This window comes from Puma concolor, chromosome D2 (assembly GCF_028749965.1).
Source record: "Puma concolor isolate L17-30 chromosome D2, mPumCon1.1.hap2, whole genome shotgun sequence".
NCBI classification, from domain to species: Eukaryota; Metazoa; Chordata; class Mammalia; order Carnivora; family Felidae; genus Puma; species Puma concolor.
In genome coordinates this window covers 31699357-31720042 of record NC_141677.1, presented here as the reverse complement: position 1 = coordinate 31720042, position 20686 = coordinate 31699357, and the positions used below count along the sequence as shown (strand labels likewise).

Here is a 20686-nt window from a genome sequence, read left to right as displayed (position 1 = left end):
TATATCAGGAACCTCAAAGTGGTTCACAAAGTGGTTTTATAAACTCTGACCCTACGGAAATAATCTGAGAGGCATCATTTAGGTTCACGAACGAGAGTGGTGTTCTACTCATGAGTCTGGACACCAGAAATCCACGCTGCCTGTTTGGAGTGTCCTGGGAGCGGCCATCCATCAGTATGAAGTGCTCGGTACTGTTCCTGGCACGTAGCAGGTACTGGGTTAGGGGCAGTGGCAGCGAGCGCTGTTATTGGCAACAGCTTGGCAGCCGTGTGGCCTGCAGCCTCCAGCGTGGAGGGGGTAACTTCACCATGGGGCGAGAACCCTCGGGCTGGACGGAAGGAGAAGGTGCAGAGACCCACCCGAGAGGACCTAGCCCATCTCAGCAGATGCATTTTACTCCGCGGTTCCGTTGTCTGAGATGCTTCCACGTGGCCCTTCCAGTCCTCTCCTGCTGCTTCTCCAAAAAGCTGGGAGAGCATCTTAGTCTCCTGATTTTTGCCTCAATTTGGGGTCCTCTTATTAAATTCTCCTGATGTGACCCACCTGTCTCTGATCTATAATTTGGGCCAAACTGCCCTCCGGGTGATTCTCCAGCACCCTAAACACCCCTCCCAGGAGCCTTTGCTCTCTCCTCCCATCTCCTGCCTGCCGGGTCCCTGCTGGTGGCCCCTCCCCACCCCTCCGCACTGTGTCCCTCCTTCCCACCACCTCTGAGCTCTCGCCCTTGCTTTACCGCTCCCTCCTCCCAGTCCAAGACCCCCGGGTCACACACAGACTCCCAGAAGTGAGGAGAGGTGAAGAACCTTTCCTTGGAAAGCAGAAGTGAGGAGAGACTGGAACCTTTCCTCCTTCCTGCCACATCCCGCCCCAGCCCCGAGCCTCCCACGACTGCCTGAGCCAGACTCTCCCAAGTGCAAAATTGACGCCTGTCCCCACTTGGAGGGCAGGCGGGACACGTGAAGCCCAATCAGGAAGGAGAGGGAGAAGCCTCCACCTCACCATAAATGTGCAGCCCACGCGGCCCCCAGCACCAAGGCACGGTGTTTGACAGGACTTCTGTGCATCTTCAAGTACAAGAGAAATTGAGGCACTGACAAGAACAGTACTTTCTAAGGATCAGGAAAAGCACTAAGTACTTTGCATGACTGTCTCACAGAGTCTCCACCATACAGCTGCAAGGTGGCTACTAACCCCATTTGTCACACCAGGCAACTGAGACAGAGAGGTTCAGTAATTCTCTCAAAGTCACACAGCTGATAAATGTCAGAGCGGGACCCCAAACCTCTACTGTCTGTGGCTCCAAGTGTCCTGCCCTTCAGCCGCATTCTAGACTTGGAGCAGAAGGCGGTGGCAGTTGGCCGAGAGCTATGGGGACAACAGACAGGCTTAGCTGAAGCATGGGCTGCCCTAGAGGGCCCGACGCTTACGGGTGCTCCGCCCAGGCCCTGCCACCCTTCCCTCACCTTCACCCCAGCTCATTAATCTTGGCATTCTTTTGCCAACAAGTTTCCCAGATGCCAGCACTCAACGTCCTGGGCCCTGTGGGAGGGAGAGAGCTTCCCAGGACTCTGGACACCCTTTTAATTAACCCGGACGACCCTCTCCCGACGGGCCAGCTGAATCCCGTCATGGCCCCACCGTTTCCCGTGGTGGCGCCCTCAACAGTGACTCCGCCCCAGCTCCCCTCATTCCTCTGACAATGTGGGCTCCCCATTTCCCACACGCCCACCACCTGTTGGCCTCCTTGCCCTGGCCTGGGGACCCTGGGTGAGGACTACCGGGACCCCTGGGCGCCTGTGCCCTGTGGGGGTCCTGCCATTGTCACATGCCCGCAGAGGGTGAAAAGGAGCCTACTTGGGGCTGACAGAGGCCCTGAGCAGGGCAAGCCCCTCTGTGATTACTCGAGGGTGTCCCTGCTCCTCATTGTCTCTTTCTGGAGCTTCCTTCCTGCCCCACAAAAAAAAGGATAGCCCATCCTAGTTACTCATGGAGCAGTGACACTTGTCCATCTGTCATTCTCATAGCTTAATCCTAATGACTACTCACCTAGAAGAGCCCTCGTGAGCTGTAACTGGTCACTATCATTAACGGTGGACTGTGCCATTGAACTCACCACGCAGTAGGGAGCCCAGCACGGAGTGGGAACCCCGGGTGAGGAGCAAAGGAAGAGCACTCGAGCAGGAGTCCTCACTAGTGATCTGAGCAGATAGGGCCAGTCGACGGCAAAAGCGGGATCCGAGTCCAGATTACCACCACCCCCCCCCCCCCACCACCTTGCAGCCTCGAATCCGTGTGTGAGTATGCATTGACGCGTGTCGCATTGTGAGTATGCATTGTGCGTCCAGCAAACGCACAGCGCCCTGAGCCATCCGGCTAGGGCAGGCGAGTTTTACAAGGATGGACTCATTCATTCATTTGTGTAACAATTTTGTACACCTACTGTGTGCCGGGAGTTGGGGGCACAACGGTGAACTTGACGAGCCAGGTCCCTGCCCTCATCGTCATACGTGATTTCACCCCCTGGCGGGCTCCCCCTCCTCCCACAGAAGGATTTACAGATGAACGAATATGTGAACAAGTGAATGACAAACGGCAGGTGGGCGGGCCAGTTGACCAGCAGAGGGGAGGTAAGCATTTCAGATCCCGTCATTCCCATCTTTCACATCAACAGTGATGCCGCGAGCAGGTGTGGTGAGATCACGCCCACTAAAGGGGCCTCCGGTTCCGGTCCCCCTCCCGGTCACCTATGCGCAGGGCTCCTTACCTGGTGGGCAGTGACACCCTGCAGACGTCTTCGGGGGGGCCTCCCGGCGCCTCCGAGAGTGGAGCTTCCATTTCTGCGAAAGGAGACAGAGAAGAGGGATCACGGATTGGAAGGCCAAGCCCTGGGAAGGGTCTGCAGGCTGGTGGGGATGGAGGGGGAGAAAGGGCCACCTGGGGGCCGGCAGGAGGACTGTTCCTGGATCAAAGACCGGCCACAGGCGTCTGCATAATAAGAAGCAGATGGAGAAGGTCCTATCTAGGGAATCTCAGTGTCTGATGTCTTCTGAGTGCTCTTAAAGAAATTAACCCCAACCCCAAGGCCCTATAAACCAGTTGTGGCCTCCCTGCACTCCACAATCACGGGCACAATGACCCACTTTTCTCGGCTCTCTGCTAATTGTTTCCTGTCTAGGTCTGGGCTCCTGATTGATCCTGGCGTCAGGGACAGTGACTTCTGTTCTGGTGTCCCTCACAGCCAGGCACAGGCGGGCCTGGGCAGCAGTGGGGGAGAGGGGTTGAGCAGACCACCTTGTCCCCCCCTATGGAAACTCTTCCTTTGCAAAGCACCGAGCCAATCAGGAAGGGCCCCAAGGAAGTGGCGGCAAGAAGACCGAGGCGTCTCCTGCCCTCGCAGCTGCCATTTCCGTGGTGGCGATGGACAGGCACACGGCTGTAAGCACCAGCATCCCAACTTTTCAAAGGGCAGTGCGCCGAGCGCCTCGGTCCCCCAGCCACACAGCGTGGGCCACACTGGCACAGAGGCTACAAGGGACGCTTCCGGGGCGAGGCTACCCGCGTTCCTACGCAGTCCTCCGACCCTGAGCAGGATTAAGCCTCGCTGGGCTAATGGGAGGATTGAATGGTCGATGCAGAGAAGGAGCGGAGCCTGCCCGCCCCCCCCCCCCCCCCCCCCCCCCGCCAGGAGGCACACACGATGCGTTGGCTCTATCACACTCCCAGGTTACAGGTGAGGAACCCCACGCACAGGGCGGGGAGACTAACACGGCCAAGGTCAGAGGTGGAGTATGGCAGGCACCGGGCTCGGATGCTAGTTGGGCAGTTAGAACCTGGTAGTCCCGGGGCCAAGTTAGCCTCTAGATGTGTTTTATTCAGTTCCTCCAGTGATTTTTTTTTTCATTGACTTTGTTTCCAGTAGTTTGAAGTGACTGATTTCACATGTAAAGCTGCCACAGCCACAGCCACAGCCACAGCCACAGCCACAGCCACAGCCACCGTGGCTCGCAGGCGCTGACTCTGACCAGTATACTGAGGTCCCTGCATGCGAAGCGGGTGGGAGGCCAGCGGCCCAGCCCCCAATGCACATTTCTCCATCGTCTGCCTCCTCAGCGCTGTGTGGTTCTGCCGCGCAGGCTGGGCCCCGGGAGAGGTAAAGAAAGTCATAGGATTTGGTGTCAGCTGTTTGGGGGGTGGAGATGGAAGGTCAGGAAAGCTTCATGAGGATGTGTAATGTCTGCGGAGCCCCCCACCCCCCCACCCCGGGGAACTACCACTGAGCTGGCCGATTTTGCCCGGAGAATCACCTCTATTTCTCACAGTCTAATTCTAAGGGAGATTTCATAGTGATCTCATGTTCTACGTCAGGAAACGGAGGCTCAGAGAGGCTGAGTGACCTGGTGGAGTCACACAGCTGTGTCTGCGGTGGGTCTGGGATGAGACCTCAGATCTTTTGACCCAAAGTCTACTCCATCTTGCTGGAGAGAGGTGCACGACGCCCCCACGCGAGAGAGTACAGCAGACCAGGCGGTGGGGGTTGGGGGGGGGTTGCTGGGCAGAGGCTCTGAAGGCAGAAGGGGGCTGAAGGTCAACATAGACAGGAGGGAGGGGAAAGGAAGAATGTTCCAAAAGGGAGGCCCTCGCTCACAAAGGGCGGCTGACCCACACATATTAGGTAGACAGATATTGAGGTCAGGCTGCGGGTGGATCCTTACCAAGCAAACAAATGACCCCCCAGCACAAAGTCTAGTGAAGGGCCCAGCTCTGAGCCCAGCTCACGAATCCACTCATCGCTGGGGGACCACGTGCATCCACCTGCAACCTTCCCACCTATAACCTGTGGGCTCTTCAAGGGGCTTATTTGTGGCTGTGCCCGGCACACAGTAGGCATGTGACTTACGTCCGCTAACAGGCAGGGCCAGCCAGTGAGTGACAAGCCAAGGCCAGGTGGGTTTGCACAGGGTTGCGCTCACTCAACCCCAGCGACATGCCAAGCAGAGGTTGGGTCCTGGAGCTAGAGAATGCAACGCAAGGGGTGGATGGGGCCCCTGCCTTCGCGGGGCTCACCTTCTGGTGGGGGAGACAGAGAAACAAACAAGCAAACAATTCAGTGGTAAGTGTGGCAGAGAAAAATAAAGTAGGGTAAAGCGAACAGTGATGGCAGGAGGTATTGGCAACTCGGGGGTCAGAGAAGGGGTCTCTGTGGAGGGGACGTTCAGCACTGACCTGGCGCGAGCAAGGAAATGAGTCATGCGCAGACGTGGAGGGGGTGTGTTCCAGGCAGAAGGAGAAGCAAAGGCCCTGAGACAGACGGCGCAGAGGATTAAGGGTGTTAGAGGGGGTCGGGGCAGCATGGCTGGAGGGCTGAGCGCAGTGGGAGGGCACAGGGCAGGGCACTGGCAAAGGCTGAATTTATGGTGACACGGGCCCCTGACATTTCCATGCCCTCTTGACAGCCAGGAAACGTGCTGCTTACGGTTGCATGCTGTGGCCTTGCTCTAATTCGCTACCGTTATCCCGGATGAGAGCCCAGCAGGTGCTCGGTGCTTCCCTGGATCCTTCAGCTCCCGGCCCCTGCTTCTCCCGCCTCCTTCCTTCCCAACCCCAGCGCCCTTCCCCCAACGTCCCTGTCAACTGATGACCCTGAGAAAACAGAAGCAGCCAGAAGAGGCCTGCCAGCGGCTCCCGCCACCGTGCACACCCGCCCACATGCGCCTGCGACGGCACCTGCCCCTTCTCTCTGCTTCTCCCACGTGAGGCCAACCTTGCACCTGCATGCACACCAGGCTTTCCCCGCCCACCCACATCAGCAATTCCCTGCTCTAGGCTCCATCCTGGGCTTTCATCAGGCTCGGCCTTTGCTCTAAAGGGCCAGCTACGGAATAGTTCAGGCTGTGCGAGCTGCACGACGACACAACCACTCAGCTGTGCTGCTGGAGGCGAGAAGCAGCCACAGAAAACACGAAACGCAAAGCTGTGTTCCGGTAAAGACACATTTACGAAAACAGGCTGCGGCCAGGATGTAGCTGTCGCCTGCCACTCCCTGATGTAATCATTAGGCAGACACGCTGCTGTTCCTCCCACCATAAGGAGAAAGGAAAAGAAAAATCCTCTCTTGACCACGCTCTTTCCCAGGCAAACTCCTGGAGCACCCCTGCAAGGCTCTGACCCTCCCTCCACCAAGCGCTGTCCCCCAGGTCGTCAGTGACCCCCATGTTGCTAAGCCCAGGGGACAGTCCTTCTCATCTCAGCCTGTGACAGTATTCGCTCGCCCCTCTCTCCACCTGGCTGCCAGGACGCACCCTCCCAGTTTCCCTCCGGCCAGTCCGTGCTCCTTCTGTCTCCTCTGTTGGTTCCTTCTTATCCATTTGGAGGCCGCAGGGCCCTGGCTCACCTCTTTTCTCTCTGCTCTGGCTCCTGGGGGCCCTCGCCCTGCGTCATGTCTCCTCTGTACGTGACGATGCTGCCCTCACTGCCCCTCCTGCTCGGATCTTCCTCCAGAACCAGACGCACGTATCCAGCTCCCGACTTAACATCGCCATTGATAGGATCTCAAAATTAGCTTGGCGAAACCGGGCCCTTCATATTTCGTCCCCACTCCCCCGGGCCTGCCCCTCCGCTGTCTTCCTCGTCACAGAGAAAGGTGACTGCGTGTCGCCAGACCCTGGAGGTCATCAGTGATGCTTCCTTCGCTCTCACTCCACGCCCATTTGGCCAGCTACTCCTGTTACCCACTTTCTGGACACATCCAGGATCTGACCCCTTTCCACCACCTCCGCACTACACCCAGTTCAAGGCTCATCATCTCTGTCCCAGTCACTGTGATAACCTCCTGGCGACCCCCTCGTGATAACCTCGTGATAACTCCCTGCCTTTAGCCTTGCCCCACAGAGCATTCTCAACATGGCCGCCAGGGGGCCACACAGGCCTCCTTGATGCTCCTGCTCATGCCAGGCTTTCTCCTACCCCAGGGCCTTTGAACTTGTTGGCCTGTCTGCTTGGGATGTTCGTTTCCTAGCTAACCACCGTCTCACTCTCAGAGAGGTCTTCTCTGCCCCCAGTGCCCTCCTGCGACATACTTCCTATCCCTCCCCCCTGTTTTTCTTTTCTCCTTTGGATTTTGTTGCGTTGTTGGCTCATTTATTTTGCTTCCTGTCTATGCTGATCACAGGAAGGTAAGTTCCACAAGGACATGGTCTGTTTTCGGCTCTCCCACTGTGTATTAAGCAAGAGATATAGCCCCTCAGGGCCTCAATTTCCTCATGTATAAAACGGGGATGACATTAGTTATCCCCGGGACTACACAGGCCAGGTAGAAGGATAAAATGCGATGAGATCAGAAAACAAAAAGAGTGTCCAGATGTGAAGAGCTGGGAGCGTCATATCGCCCGTGCCTAGAACGAGGCCCGGCATATGGTAGGTGCTCAATAAACAGCGGTTGTTCATAAATCAGGAGATCTCACATCGAGGTGTGGACTTCCGATCTCTCTTATACAATGGGGCATCTGGCAGCACTGGGCCATGGCGACGACTGGGTGGTGCTGAGAGATGGCTGTCCCTTTTATGTGGGCATGTGCTGCCCGGGTCATCACAGTACCTCTCCCTGGCTGGCTTCGCTTACTTAGGCCACCAGCCTGGGCCCCTTAGGCATCCGAGCTTGAGACCCCTGGTGAGAAATGTCCAAGAGGAGGCTCAGGGGTGGGTGGAGAACCTGCCAAGACTCCAGCGTGGACCCACAGTCACCCTGGATGGAGCAGCCCTCCTGCTCCACCCCTGCTGGCGGCCAGGGCCTCCTGGAATGCCCCACATGGCCAGAGCTGAAACATGACTGCCTGATCTTTGCAGCTATTAAAATGCCTGTATCAGTATCAAAGGGACTGGCCTTGGGTTTAGGGGCCACTCCCTCCCTGTGCTTAGCTCCAGGACTCTTAAAGGGCTCAGGCTCCACCTGGGCCTCTGTAATACGTGTGTCCAAGTGGTGGTGGTGGGGGGTGGAGCCCAGAGCAGGTGAGCTCCGCACTCCACGGCTGTGACCTTGATCCTGGCACCTCCCCTCCCACAGGGAATCTGTAAAATGGGGCTATTGCCCCCCCTCCCCCACCAACCTCCCGGTGTTGCTGTGGAAAACGCCTTGGAAACCATAAAGAGGGTCCTGCCTGCAGCCCTGCCTTTCGACCTTGAGCTGCCCATTGACACGACCACACTGAGCAGAGCTCCAGTCCCTGCACCAGCGTCTGATTCCAATGCCTGGCCCACAGCGGTGTGCCATCCCATCTGCCAGAGCCCCTTTCATCACCCCGTGCCACACGGTCACTGGGATGGCGTCCTGTTGGAGATCAAGCCAGTTCTTGGAGGGCAGGGACTGGTCTGGTGTCTCGGGTCCACACTTGAACTGGATTAATCGCTTGGAGGTCTGCCCTTCCCTGCGGTGCAGGGGGACGTGGGCTTCGGCAGAATTTGGAAAGATGGAGATGGGGGAGGGGGGCGTTCTGGTGAGGAGCAAAGACACAGAGGCAGGACGGAGGCGGCACAGAGCCAGTGCCTGGGCCTAATCCCAGGGATGGCTGGCGGTGGTGGGGGGGGGGGGGGTGCTGGTCCCGTAGACGGGCTTTGTTAAGGGGACAGGCCCATGGCGGAGCGCAGGAAAATCAGCGCGGGGAAATCAAGACGGAGGAAATTGAGACACTCGAGCCACACCCGCCCAAACTGGACTTGCTCCGGGGGCCGGGAGGGGGTGCCATGGGGTGTGCCCAGGGAACTGTCTTCTTCCTCCCTACACAGTCCTCTTTGTGCAACGCACTTGGCACCTGATCACAGACTCCCAGGGCCGTGAAACAGGGCCCCGAGGGGCCGCTGGCTGCCACGGGCTGCCTCTGCCCCCTTGTTTCACCAGAACCGCACAGGGGTGTTGCTCCAGGCTCCGCAGATCAGAAAGAGTTGAGGGAAAGGAGGTGAATGCCCCGGGGTGAGTTTTCCAGCCTTCATAGGAGAAAGTCCTTCCTTTCAGCTAACCTTCGGCCCTGCTGCTGCCTCAGGGAGTTAGGGAGTGGGGCTCTTGGAACTATGCAGATATGGGCAGGGGGCAGGCTGTCACAAGCCTAGGACTAAAGGTTCCAGGGGCCTGGGGTAGTTTCGGGGCCCGGTGCAGGATGAAGCAGGGGTCCCCTACACAGAGCAGGGAGGGGCTGGGCTGAGAGGGCTGGAGTGGAAGCCAGGAGTCTCTACCCTCCTTCCCTCCTTCTAGCAAATGGGTACTGAGGACCTGTGCATGCAGAGCCACGGGAAATGCCAGGACACGTCGGGGCAAAGCAGACACAGAGGCTGCCCCGTGGAGCTTACTGTCCAGGCAGAGGCACCACGAACCACGCACGTCAACAAGAAGCAGCCACAGTCATCGAGCTCTGGCGAGTAGGGGTGAGGCTCTACAGGCTGGGGGAAGTGACGGCAGGGCAGAGACCCGAGGATGACCCCGAGGTGCAGGGAAAACGGCTGAGACCTGACACCATCATGTGCTTCTTACGAACCGGGCGGGGGTCCTGCACAGATGAATTCATTCAGCACTCGCAGCACCCCACTCATGAGGAACGGCACGTCACTTGCACGGCGACGGGCAGCCAAGACGGGCAAGGCCGGATTCGAACCGGGAAGCCTGGTTCGGAGCCCATGTGCCTCCACTGCACAACTGTGATGGGGGCGGGGGGGGGTGCTCTTTCCGGGAGATTGCAATACTTTTTGACTGGAGGGCCAGGCACTGCTCAAAGCACTTGTTTAACTTTTTAAATTCTAAAAGCAACGCTTAATGAGAGGGAGACACTCTTATCACCATCACCCTCCCAGTTCTTAGAGGTACAACCCAAAGCACAGAGAGGTTAAGCGACTTGCCCAGTGTCACACAGCCAGTCACTAGCAGAGCTGTGCTCCTAGTGGTGGCAGTGTATGACCATGTGGCTGGACTTTGAAAGTGAGGGAAGGCGGAGCCCTGAGGCAAGAGAGGGTGGCGAGGGCCATGCTCTTCAGGCCCCATGAACCACATTAAGAGATGTAGTCTCTGGCCTGATGGCAATAGGAAGTTACCAAAGAGTGTAATTAGGGGACTGTGGTGACTGTGTTTAGAGCTTCCTTTTTTTTTTTTTTTTTAACGTTTATTTATTTTTGAGAGAAAGAGACAGAGTGTGAATGGGAGAGGGGCAGAGAGAGAGAGAGAGAGAGGGAGACACAGAATTGGAAGCAGGTTCTGGGCTCCGAGCTGTCAGCACAGAGCCCAACGCGGGGCTTGAACCCACAAACTGTGAGATCGTGACCTAAGCTGAAGTCAGACGCTCAACCGACTGAGCCACCCAGGCACCCCTGAAAGATCACTCCAGCTGCTGTGTGGGTGCTGAGTGGGACAGGGCAGAGTGGAACAGGAGCAGGTGAGCTAGGAGGCTCTTGTCACAGCCCAGAAGAGCCTCGGGTAGCCTGGGTGGGGACGGGCGGGCAGTCGTAGAGAAAAGAGGACAGTCTGCAGGAGGCCGAGATGGTGCAGGCGGTGTCTGGGAGGAGGTGCAGCTGGAAGCCAGTGCATCCACAGATGAAGGGGTTGCGGGGAGCGGCGGGCTCCTACTCAGTTTAGACACGTGGAGTTTAAGGTGCTTTCAGGACACGCTGGAGGGGTGGGATGGCAGGTGTAGAGATGGGCGTGGTGCTCTGACAAGACGAACACGCACATTACAGCCAGAACAGTGAGCTGCATGTGGTAGTGAGCTCCCTGTCACTGTGGGTATGTAAGCCTCAGAACCAGGGATATCGGGGCGGGGGTGGGGGGGATTCCCCCCCCCTTCCTTCCAACACTCCCTTCCAACACTCTGCTTCTATGGAGTAGGGGGGAGGCTGGAGGTAGCAGGACCATCCTCTGACCTCCCATATCACCGAGTCTCCCCCTGCCCCCAGGAAACCACAAATGCCAGCTCACTGGGACTAAGGCTATTCCTGGAAGAGCCCCAGGTAATGCCCCTTTAACCAGTCCCCTTTCTGCATCCTTGTCTCCTGAGGTCAACCTTCCCGTCCTGCCCTACAGGCCGCCTTGGCAGAGCGTGACCCGATAGAGAACACCTGACAACAGGGGCTCGAGAGGCACTGCAGCGTGACAGGCAACTGCAGGTGTAAAGTCCCTTGGACGGCGGGATGGCAGGCCCTGTCACAGCTTTCCTGGGGAAGATGTGTCCCTTGCGGGCGGCAAGGCCTCCCCGCTATAACTGAAAGAACATAAAGGCAGGAGCCTGCTGGCAGGAGGGCCGGATGGACAGGGAAATACCGAGTAAAGGAAAGACTGAGACTGGACCGTGGGCATTAAGGAAGCCCGAGGCGGGGGTGGGCATGGGTGGCAAGGAGAGGCAAGGAGGCTGAGGAGGCAGGAGGGGCCCAGGCCGCGTGGACTCTAGCCACACGGGGCTTCGGGAAAACCTACGATAGACTCCAGGCTAGGAGACGGGGAGCCCCTGTGTCTCCCTGGAAAGCCGTGCCCAGCCTCTCGGGCAGGAAGTTCCTCCCCTCTGTGAGTGGCTCACCCCTGCTTTTTGAAGGACCAGAGGAGCCCCTGCTGCCCGCAGCTGCGTCTCTGCCCTTTTCGGCCGTAAAGAATTTTCTGCAGGGAGGCCCCCACCCAGGGCAGGGGGCATTCGGCATGCGGATGTCGGGGGGGCGTCAGTGTGGAGCTGCGGCTGGGGTCTGCTGGCATCACGGACACCGCCCGGGAGAGCCGGGGACCCCGGTCCGCCCCAGCCCTCCCAGGCCCTCCCCAGATCCCAGCACCGTGACCCTCATGACTGCCGGCGCCGGCCTCTCGGCACTGCTCGGGACCCAGGTGAGGGGCTTGGGTGCGGTGGCACGGGTAGATGCTGTCTCTCTCCGTCTCAGGGGTTGCCAGCCATGGGACTTGCTGAATACCCCACCGCAAGACCCTACCCACAGGGACTACATTGGGGTTCCAGGAAGGGGGTCGGCCTCGGTGGGTTTTACAGCTCCCAGCTGATGCTCTGCAGCCAGGGCCAGGTCTTTGAGGACACGCACGTACGAGAAGGAGGGGAGACTAACTCTAAAGAGTTCAGTTGTTAAAGCGCTTCTCCCCCGGCCTTGCTTCAAAAGGAGACATTCAGCTGGCTGCGTGGACAGACAGACATGTATTATTCCGCAAGGCAGCTGGAGGTAAGGGGCAGCAAGAAAGGCGAGGACAGGGTGATACACGGGAACTGGGATTGGGGCTTAGGCAGAAACTTCTGCCCGAAGGACTAGCCCGTGTCACAGGGTGAACCCCAGGTTGGGTGCTAAGCTTTCTAGAGGGCGGTTCAGCGTCCAAGAGACAAGACCTGATCCATCCCTCCTGGAAAGTTCTGGACAGTGATCTTCCTAAAGGTGTTCATCACCAAGGCCTGATGTCACAAACGACATCCTCTGGGGCATTTTACAGCAAAGATGGTCACGTAGGCCTGATGCCAAGTCAGTTCAACCAACGCCACCGCTGCAGAAGCTGAACCAAACTGAACAGGTCCCTAGCCCCTGGTCTCCACGACCTGTCTCAGCTGGCTTAGTAGGGTATGGTACTTTCTACAGATGGTGTACCACTAGCAGCCTCAAAGGGCTAGCTCTGGGGCCAGAATGCTTGGGTTCAAGGCCTGCCTCCGCGACTCACTGTGTGACCTTGGGAAAGTCACTGAACTTCTCTGGGCCTCCATTTTTCTCTCCTGAAGGAACGTAAAATGAAATATATATAAAAATATAACCACTTCAGAGGATTATTTTGAGAAGTAAACGAAGTAAGAGGTGGTAGAAATCTTGGAACAGTAGTCAATAAATATTAGCTGTGACTCAACGATGAGGGAGGTGGTGAGGATTACAGCTGCTATTAACTGAAAGATTTCATCTAATCCGGCAACAACCCGTGAGGAGGCCATCATCATCTCCATTGCTCCGACCAGGACGCTGAGGCTCAGGTCACACAAGTAGCCAGCGGCAGAGGTCCATGTGACGTCACATGCTGTGGGCTTACCCACCTTACTGTTTTGCCCCAACCAAAAATGTGCCAGGCGCCTGGGCGGGTGGAGAGGAAGCTGCTGGCCATTGGGGGTCATGGATGGGAATGGATGGACGCTTCCAGCCGCTCTGTCCAGGCGGGAACACATCACCCTGAACCATCCCCACTCTCCTGGCCAGCGCACTAGGGACGCCGCTCGGATTTAGGAGTTCATCATTTCCCCTTCGGCTGGTTGCTCTGAAACACCATTTCCAGGGCACGCCCCTGAGCAAATGCTGAGCATACAGCTGCGTCTTGGGTTGGGATGGGGGAAAGAGAGTAACCTGTAACAGAGGGACCTGAAATCGGCAACTAATTGGTGAGGGCTGCCTACATTACGCAGTCCCTGGGCTCCGTAAGGGACATGGAGACCAGTGGGCTCTCATCCCTGCTGCTGGATTGTGCGAGATCAAATGTGAGACAAGATATTTAAAGGCAACAGAGAGGAGAACACACTGCACAATGTGCTGGAGGCAGAGCCACAGAAGGCAAATAGGGATTACGTTGCACGTTGACGCTAAGACCCAGGGAGGGGCAGTCTGGGCGGCTGTGTTGAGAAGGATTCTGAGGCTGATCTAGGCTCCCTGGGCATGTGTTGAGAGGTTAGGAATGGCTGCCGTGGGTCTGGGACAAGAGAAGTCAGCCCACGCCATGTCTCTACTTTCCTTCTCCCAGCTAGATGTTTGGCATGGCCAGCAAGTTCTGCAGGAAGTCAGAGCAGAGAGAGAGCCCGTTTTGGGTTGGAGTGGTTTGGGGAAGGCTTTCCAGAAGGCACTGGGGCAAGATGAAAATGATTAGGAGTAAGGGGAAAAAAGCATCTTTCTGAGGGTGTCAAACTGTGAATCTTTGCTTAAGGCAGACGGCATCGTGTTTCAGACGCTTTGACTCTCTCACCATTTTCCTATGAGGGTTTGCTACTTAATGAGGTCCTCAGTTTGGTCTGGAGCTACCTGATCACTGTAAGGCCTTTGGAGAAGCTGTAAAATGTTACCCCCTCTCCCTGGTGTTATCTGTAATAAATATTGCTCTGTATTTTTCTTTTAACTTAGAATCATGAGATGGCTCTTTATCTCGAACACCGACTCTCACTAATTAGTGGCAGCTTCCCGGGGCAGCACTGAAAAGCATTCTGGGGCCGTATGTAAGCTCAACGGGGAAAGTGTGCTGCAGTCGATTAGCAATGTCTGCTGAGGCCAGGGAATGGGGAGTGGAGCATGCCAAGTCTTTACCACCACTTCACCAGACAATTAACTATTGTCTGGAAGGGGGAAGGTGTGGTGTGGAAGACAGATGTTCTCCAGAGAGGGGGATCCTACCTCTGGCTCTTCTGATCCCTGGCTGTGGAGGCTTCAGACCTGTTTTTTATCTATAGAGAGAAGGGGCTGGGATTGAGGGGCTCTGAGGATCTTCCTTCCATTGACTCTCCACAAGACCGCTCAGGCACTGACCACATATGCAAAGTCAGACGCAGTGGAGGCTGGCTGCATATAAGGGGATCTAGGGTCTGTCTGATTACGGAGGCCCAGGCTGCTGTGATCTACAGGCCACACCCGCAGAGGCACATACTTCCTCGGTAAGAGCCCCCCGTCTTTCAGACGCTGCTTTGATCTCTCCCCTGAATTCTCCTCTGGAAAAAAAAAACCAGTAAAAGGCCCCGGCACATACCCTCTAAATGTAAGACATTCCTGTTACGGTGGTTGGTATTGTTATTTTTATGGAGGAGGGAGTCTGCCCAGGGTTCTTCAACTTTTTAGCCTAGAGTTTCAACCCTCCCTCGACCCCCAGGAAATTCCTGAAGGTGGAAAACGCCCTTCCCACCCAAAGGACTGGATCATAGAGAGCAGGATGGAAGGACAGTGACATCAGTCTTCTTATCTGTAAAATGGCGCAATGAGAGCGTCAGTCCCTCAGGGAGGTTGTGGGGATTGAAAGAGGTAACGCTCACAGCAGCGGCTGCTGTATAGACCCTATAAACGTGAGACGTTCTCATCAGGGGTGCCGTTACTCTCACTGTTGGGGGAGGGGAGTCCGCCTGGCACCCCTCCCCCACCCCCCCCCCCCCCGCCGGTGCCCACCCGGAAGCTGGCTGCTGACACCATAGATCCTACAACTTGGATCTAGCTGTCTGAACTCGGGTCCCTCCTGCTTCCCAGCACACCCTCTGCCCAGCCCCTGGTGACATCCGATTTCCTCCGTTTGGGACATTCCAGTTTCTTTCTTCACAGCAAGCAAATCAAGTAACAGGCAGCTGGAGCGCTCATTAAGGGTCCCAGCCCAGAAGAGAGGCACCGATGGGGGAAGAGTTGGGGCCTGAGGACTGGAAGCCACACTGCCAGCTCCCCATGAGCTGGCTCCCCGCCCCCATCCTCCTCTCCCCGCTCTGACCCTCCCCTCCCCCACGGCCAGGCCCCTCAGATCCAGGCCTTCTGCTAACATCTGCCTCTGGCCTGCCTCATTCCAGGCTCCTCTCCCACCGGGTCCCCTCAGCCTGGCCTTCCCTGCTGGCCCTTTCTTCCACCCGCCTTCCAGATCCCCACACCCAGCATGCCGCTTTCCCCCCTGGGCAGGGGGGGTGGTTTGCGGTGCCCCTGGGTTCGTGCCTCCAGGCCACCGCACAGGCTGTGTGCTTCACCGGACTGCCCTGTCCAGTGCCCTTCTTCCATCTTCCAGGGAGTGGCCAGGCCCACCTGCTGCAGGACGGATTGTCTGCCCCAGCTTCCGGGGACCACTCGTACAGTCCTGGGCACGGCCTTTGGTGGGGGCACCTTCTAGTGCATCCTCCCACCTGCCATCTCCTGAAAATCTCACAGCAACCCCAAGAGGGAGGCAGAGCCTGGGCGTTACAGAGGAGGAGCCTGAGGTTTAGGCGGTGGCATGGCTTGCCGAAGGCCACATGGCTGGGGGCAAAGCCCAGCTGGAATCCCGGGGTGGGGTCCCTCCACTCACGGGGTGCCTGTGTGCCCTTTACAGAAGGAGCCCTCCACATGTGCATGTCGCAGAATCACTCTGCTAACAAAGCCACTGCCCGGGCTCTCCTCTGCCTTTTCTTCCCTCCGGGGGATCTAATGGCCCCCGCTTCTCCCTTCCCCGCCTCACCCCTGCCTCACCTTTGCCCTCTGCTCAGCCCTGGGAGAGCACACCTAGGAAAGGGACTCCTAGGGAGGAGGGAGGCCTCAAGTTGCTCCCGGACACATTTGCTGGCTTTGCTCCTAGTGCAGTGCTGTCCCATGGAACTTTCTGTGAGGATATACATATTCTGTGTCTACAGCGTCCAACAACTGGCAACCACTAGCCTCGGGTGTCTCTTGAGCCTACTTGAAATGTGGCTAGTGTGACTGATCACCTTAATTTTAGATGTATTAAATTGTAATTAATGAAGTCTAATGGGTCTCACGTAACTGCAGCGGACCGTGTAGCCCTTGGAGTGTCCCTTCATGAACCTCTGGACCGCAGGCCCCACCCAGGGCATGCCTCCTAGGGCCACTCCCCATGGACAAGGCCACCTGCCGCCTCCACCCATAGGACGGGCCCCTCCCTCTGGCTCCGGTGCCCTCTGCTGTTGACCTCACTTCCCACCGGTTTCACTCACTCCTCTCTGTCCCTACCTGCAGCCCAGTCCGGGCCCCAGCCCCCTCTGGCCTGTGCTAGCCACTTGTTTGGCCTTCCTCTCTGCCCTACTCTCCGCCCCATTCTAGGAACATACCTGCCCTTCTATGGCTCCCCATTGCCCTCACATAGATCTAACGGTCTCTGAGGCACCTGCTGACCCAGGCTACCCGTCTCTCTCCAGTCAGATCTTCCACCATTCAGCTCCCCAAGGCAAACCGCACCCCCGCCCCCCACTCTTCCAACCTTCAGAAGCTGTTCTCTTTGCCCCTTGGAACAGGCCCCTCCACTCATCCCTTTTGCCTGGAAGTCTCCTATTCCCCCTTTAAGGCTTCACTTGAAAATCACTTTCCCAGGAAGCCACTGCCGTCAGGTATGTTGCATGTTGATACATTCCCCAGACCTCCTCCGCCTCTATTATCGTAGCATGTTTCACATGACATGGTCACCGCCCGTTGTCTTTTTTTGTGTCCTATTTGTCTGTAAGTTTAGGAGGGCAGATGTGTGACACCCGCCCCCCCACCAATGCCTGATCCACGCCAGCTCTCAGAAACATTTGCCAAGTGAATGAATGAAAATGGTCAAAGGAAGGTGGCAGGACAGAGTGAAGAACCAGGGAAGTGGGGTCAGTAGCTTAGGTTCTAGTTCTGGGTCTCATCATATGACTCGGGGTAACCTACTGCCCCTCTGCGGTCCTTAGTTTCCCCATCTGTAAAACGGGGGTCAGTTCAGATGCTCTAGCAGATGAGAGGTCTCAGAAGTCAGTAGGTACACAGGAAGCTACGGGTTGCAGAGGAGGAATCAGCACGTCAGATGACATTGTCAGTCCCAAGGCCCGGAGAGCGAGAGACTTGACGTGGTTAAGTCTCAAGCAGAGGAAGCAAGGATTTGGGGCATGCCCTGGCCAGCAGGAGGGGCCAGGAAGAGGAAAGGATGGAGAGAGGCTTTGAGAGGGGCTCCCAGAGCCAGATGCTTGTCCCTCTGCTGTCAAGGACCCTGAGATACCTGGCGGGAGCCCTGACTGCCCGAACACCATCTCCACCACCCAGCCAGTCCCACGTGCACTGTCAACCAGCTGGCAAAGGCTGCCTGCCTGTTGAGCCCAGACACTTCCCAGGGGACTGTGGGTGGCCATCCCCTGGGTCCTGGCAGGGCATGGGAATGAGCTGCCGGCAGCGGTCATGGGTGTGCCGCTAGTCTCAGTAAGCTTGTCCTGGGACCACCCTCTCTGCTCTGGCCCTGTGGCCTCCCTCTCGGTGTCCACCCTGGAAAGGTGTGTGGCAAATTACCAGCCTTTGCCTGGCAATGGAACCTGAGAGAGGCCTGGCTGTAGGGAACTGGTACCTTGTGCCAGAATGGTCCCAGGGCCCACCACGGTTAGAACTGGGCTCGAATGCTCACCACGACCACAACCATGTTCGAGCTCAGAGGAGTGAGGGTATTTGCCCCAGGCTGCACAGCTTTTAAGTAGCAGAGTGGTGATAAAAACCACCTCCCTGCACTTTACTGCTCCTACTAAGTAAGAGGCCCCCTCTGAGTTCTTCCTCAGGGGAACTTTCCAGGCTGTTCCAGGACCTCTTCCCAGGCCACTGCTGCCCTTACCTGTGGGTCCTCCCCTTCATTTGGGCCCTGGATCCCTTGTGCTGTCCAGATCCTTATAAGTCACCAAGACTCACACTCTCACTGCCCAGCTTTTCCTCTGGTGGCACCAATGAGACTGTATGTCCCTCCTTCCTGGGTGAGTTCTTTTCATGTACTCCTAAGATTGCCATGGCCAAGAAACACTAGTGGCTTTTAATCCACTTAGGTTCAAGGACATTTCGGAAGTGGAGAAAGTTCAGCATCCTTTCCCCAGAAAAACACGCAAACACGAAATGGTGGGGACCATCCCAGGGGACCAGGGATAAGAAACAAGAGAGTATGGGCTTACTCGGTCCCAAGGACAGAACCAGGGCGACCCACACCTGGGCCCTAACAATCTGGGGCAATGGGCCGTGATCGGGACACCACTCCCTGCAAGGACTGCCCCTTCTGTCCCCCTCAGCCCCTTGGATGACTCACTCCCTCACACCCTCTTCCCAGCTGAACGTGGCAATAAAAGTCAGGCAACGCTGATCCTCGAGGGATGGATGGGGAGGGCCGCGGGGGCCCAGCAAGCCCTGGTCGGGGCCACCGGGCACATATCCCGCCGCGTGGGCGCTGGGAGGCTCTCACACCGCCCTGGCGGGCTGCCTGGAGGGAGAAGCAGGGCCTGGCAGCTTCCGCGCGCCTCCGCGCGCCATGCCCCGCTCCACCTGCCCAGCGCGCCCAGGCGCTCTCTGCGCGGGGCGCCTGCCGGCGGCGGGAGCGGAAGGGTCCCACGCAAGCAGCCGGGGTCCTTCGGTTCCTCCGAGTCCACCGCAGGGCAACGTCCGTCCCCGCCCCCCCCCCCCCCCCCCCCCCCCCCCCGCCCCAGCAGACGGCTCCTGCGAGGCCCGGGCGCACCGCGCCGCTTGGAGAGCAAGAGCCCGCGGGCACCGGATGGTCGAAAGTTTGGAGGCTGCGCGAGGGGGCGCCGCGGGCAGGGATAAAAGCCAGTAACAAAGAGCACAGACCTCATCCAGCAGTTGGTTGACTCGTCCCAAAATAGCCGTCTCCATTTGCTGCTCCCCACGCTCCGATTCCAGGCGCAGCACCCGGGCCTGCAGCTCCGCGGTCCGAAAGTGGGCGAGCAGGCTGAGCGCCAGCGAACACAGGGCCAGCGCCAGCAGCCCGCACGACCCCGGGCTCGGCAGCCGCGCGCAGCGCTCCGCCGGCGCCACCGCCAGCGCCACCGTCGCGGGCGCGCTTAGCTCCCCCGGGCCGCGGGCACCGGCGGCTGCCGCTTTGCGGGGGCGCTCGGCTACCATCCCCTTGCGTCTTGAGAACCAATAAATAAATAAATAGAATAAATAAAGGCGAGAGCCGCTGCCCAGAGGCGCGATCCAAGCTGCGGGCAAGGGGGGAAAAATGTCCCTTTCCTTTGCTCCCGGCAAAGACGATGGAAAAATTAGCGGCAGGAGGGGGAGAGCCGAGAGAACACAACCAGCTGCCGCTGGCAGTACAGCGGTAGTAGACCCAGGTGAGAAGAGAGTTACTTCGAAGAACGTTCCAAGTCCAGGAAAGTTAGGGGAATCCGGCTGGCTCTCCTTCTCTCCGCCCCGTTTCCCCCTTCAAGTATCTGCAGAGTCCCCGAGTTGGTTCCGCGCTGTCGGTCCTTCTTGGTGTCTCGCGTCTCCCGGGCGAGCCGGCTTCAGTCCCGGCGCGAAGGGGCGCACACCGAGGGCCCCATGGGCAGAGGTGGGTGGTGGCCGCCGCCGAGAAGCGTTGGGGCCGATTCCGGCGCCTCTGTAATTTGACACACTGGCTGCGGCCGAACGGATCGGATGAGCAATCCGTGCTACTTCCCAAACTAATCTCTCCCACCCCCTCCCTCCTCCTCCTCCTCCTCCTCCTCCTCCTCCTCCTCCTCCTCCTCCTCCCCTCTTCTCCTCCACCTCCTGCGGGGCCGACGGCTTGGATTTATTTATTTATGCAAACTCGCCCGGGGTGGGGGGCGTGGTGTGCTGGGCCCGCTGCCCCAACCCGCGGGCCCGGGAGCCCCTCTCCCGCGCTCCCTGTCCCCTTTGAAGTGACACTCGGGGTTATTTATAGGCAGGAAGGGGGTGTGGAGTGGAGCGGGGGCTCTACTTCGCTCCCTTTCTCCGGATTCACACCGAGGGCCCTCTGCCTTCCACCGAAGTGGAGGGGCCAGGCATCTCTCTGCTTTCGGACAAGTTGGCAAAGGCAGCCTTTGGGATCCTCCAAAGAAACTGGCTGAGTTATGGTCAGGCACCTAGATGGATCTCTATATCCTGAGCAGGAAGCTCTAAATCTTTTCTGCCACCATTGTCTCCCCCCCCCCCCACCCCCCGACGTGTCCCGGTGTCTCAGTGTCTCATTCCCTCCCCGCTCACCCCAAACCAGTTCCACCTTGGGCCCTGTGCCTCCCGAGTCCTGCGGCTCTGTGGAGCCTTT

General features: G+C 58.0%; 1 protein-coding gene across 1 annotated transcript; it reads right to left on the bottom strand.

The window, feature by feature from the left end:
- Nucleotides 1-2597: 2597 nt before the first annotated feature.
- LOC147575971 (collagen alpha-1(XIII) chain-like) lies at nucleotides 2598-20087 on the bottom strand. Its single transcript, XM_086679885.1, has 2 exons — nucleotides 19246-20087; nucleotides 2598-2837 (listed from the first exon to the last, which is right to left on the bottom strand). The coding sequence occupies exons 1-2, from the start codon at nucleotides 19537-19539 to the stop codon at nucleotides 2745-2747; spliced, it is 387 nt and encodes a 128-aa protein (XP_086536011.1). The 5' UTR covers nucleotides 19540-20087; the 3' UTR covers nucleotides 2598-2744.
- Between the last annotated feature and the right edge of the window lie 599 nt (nucleotides 20088-20686).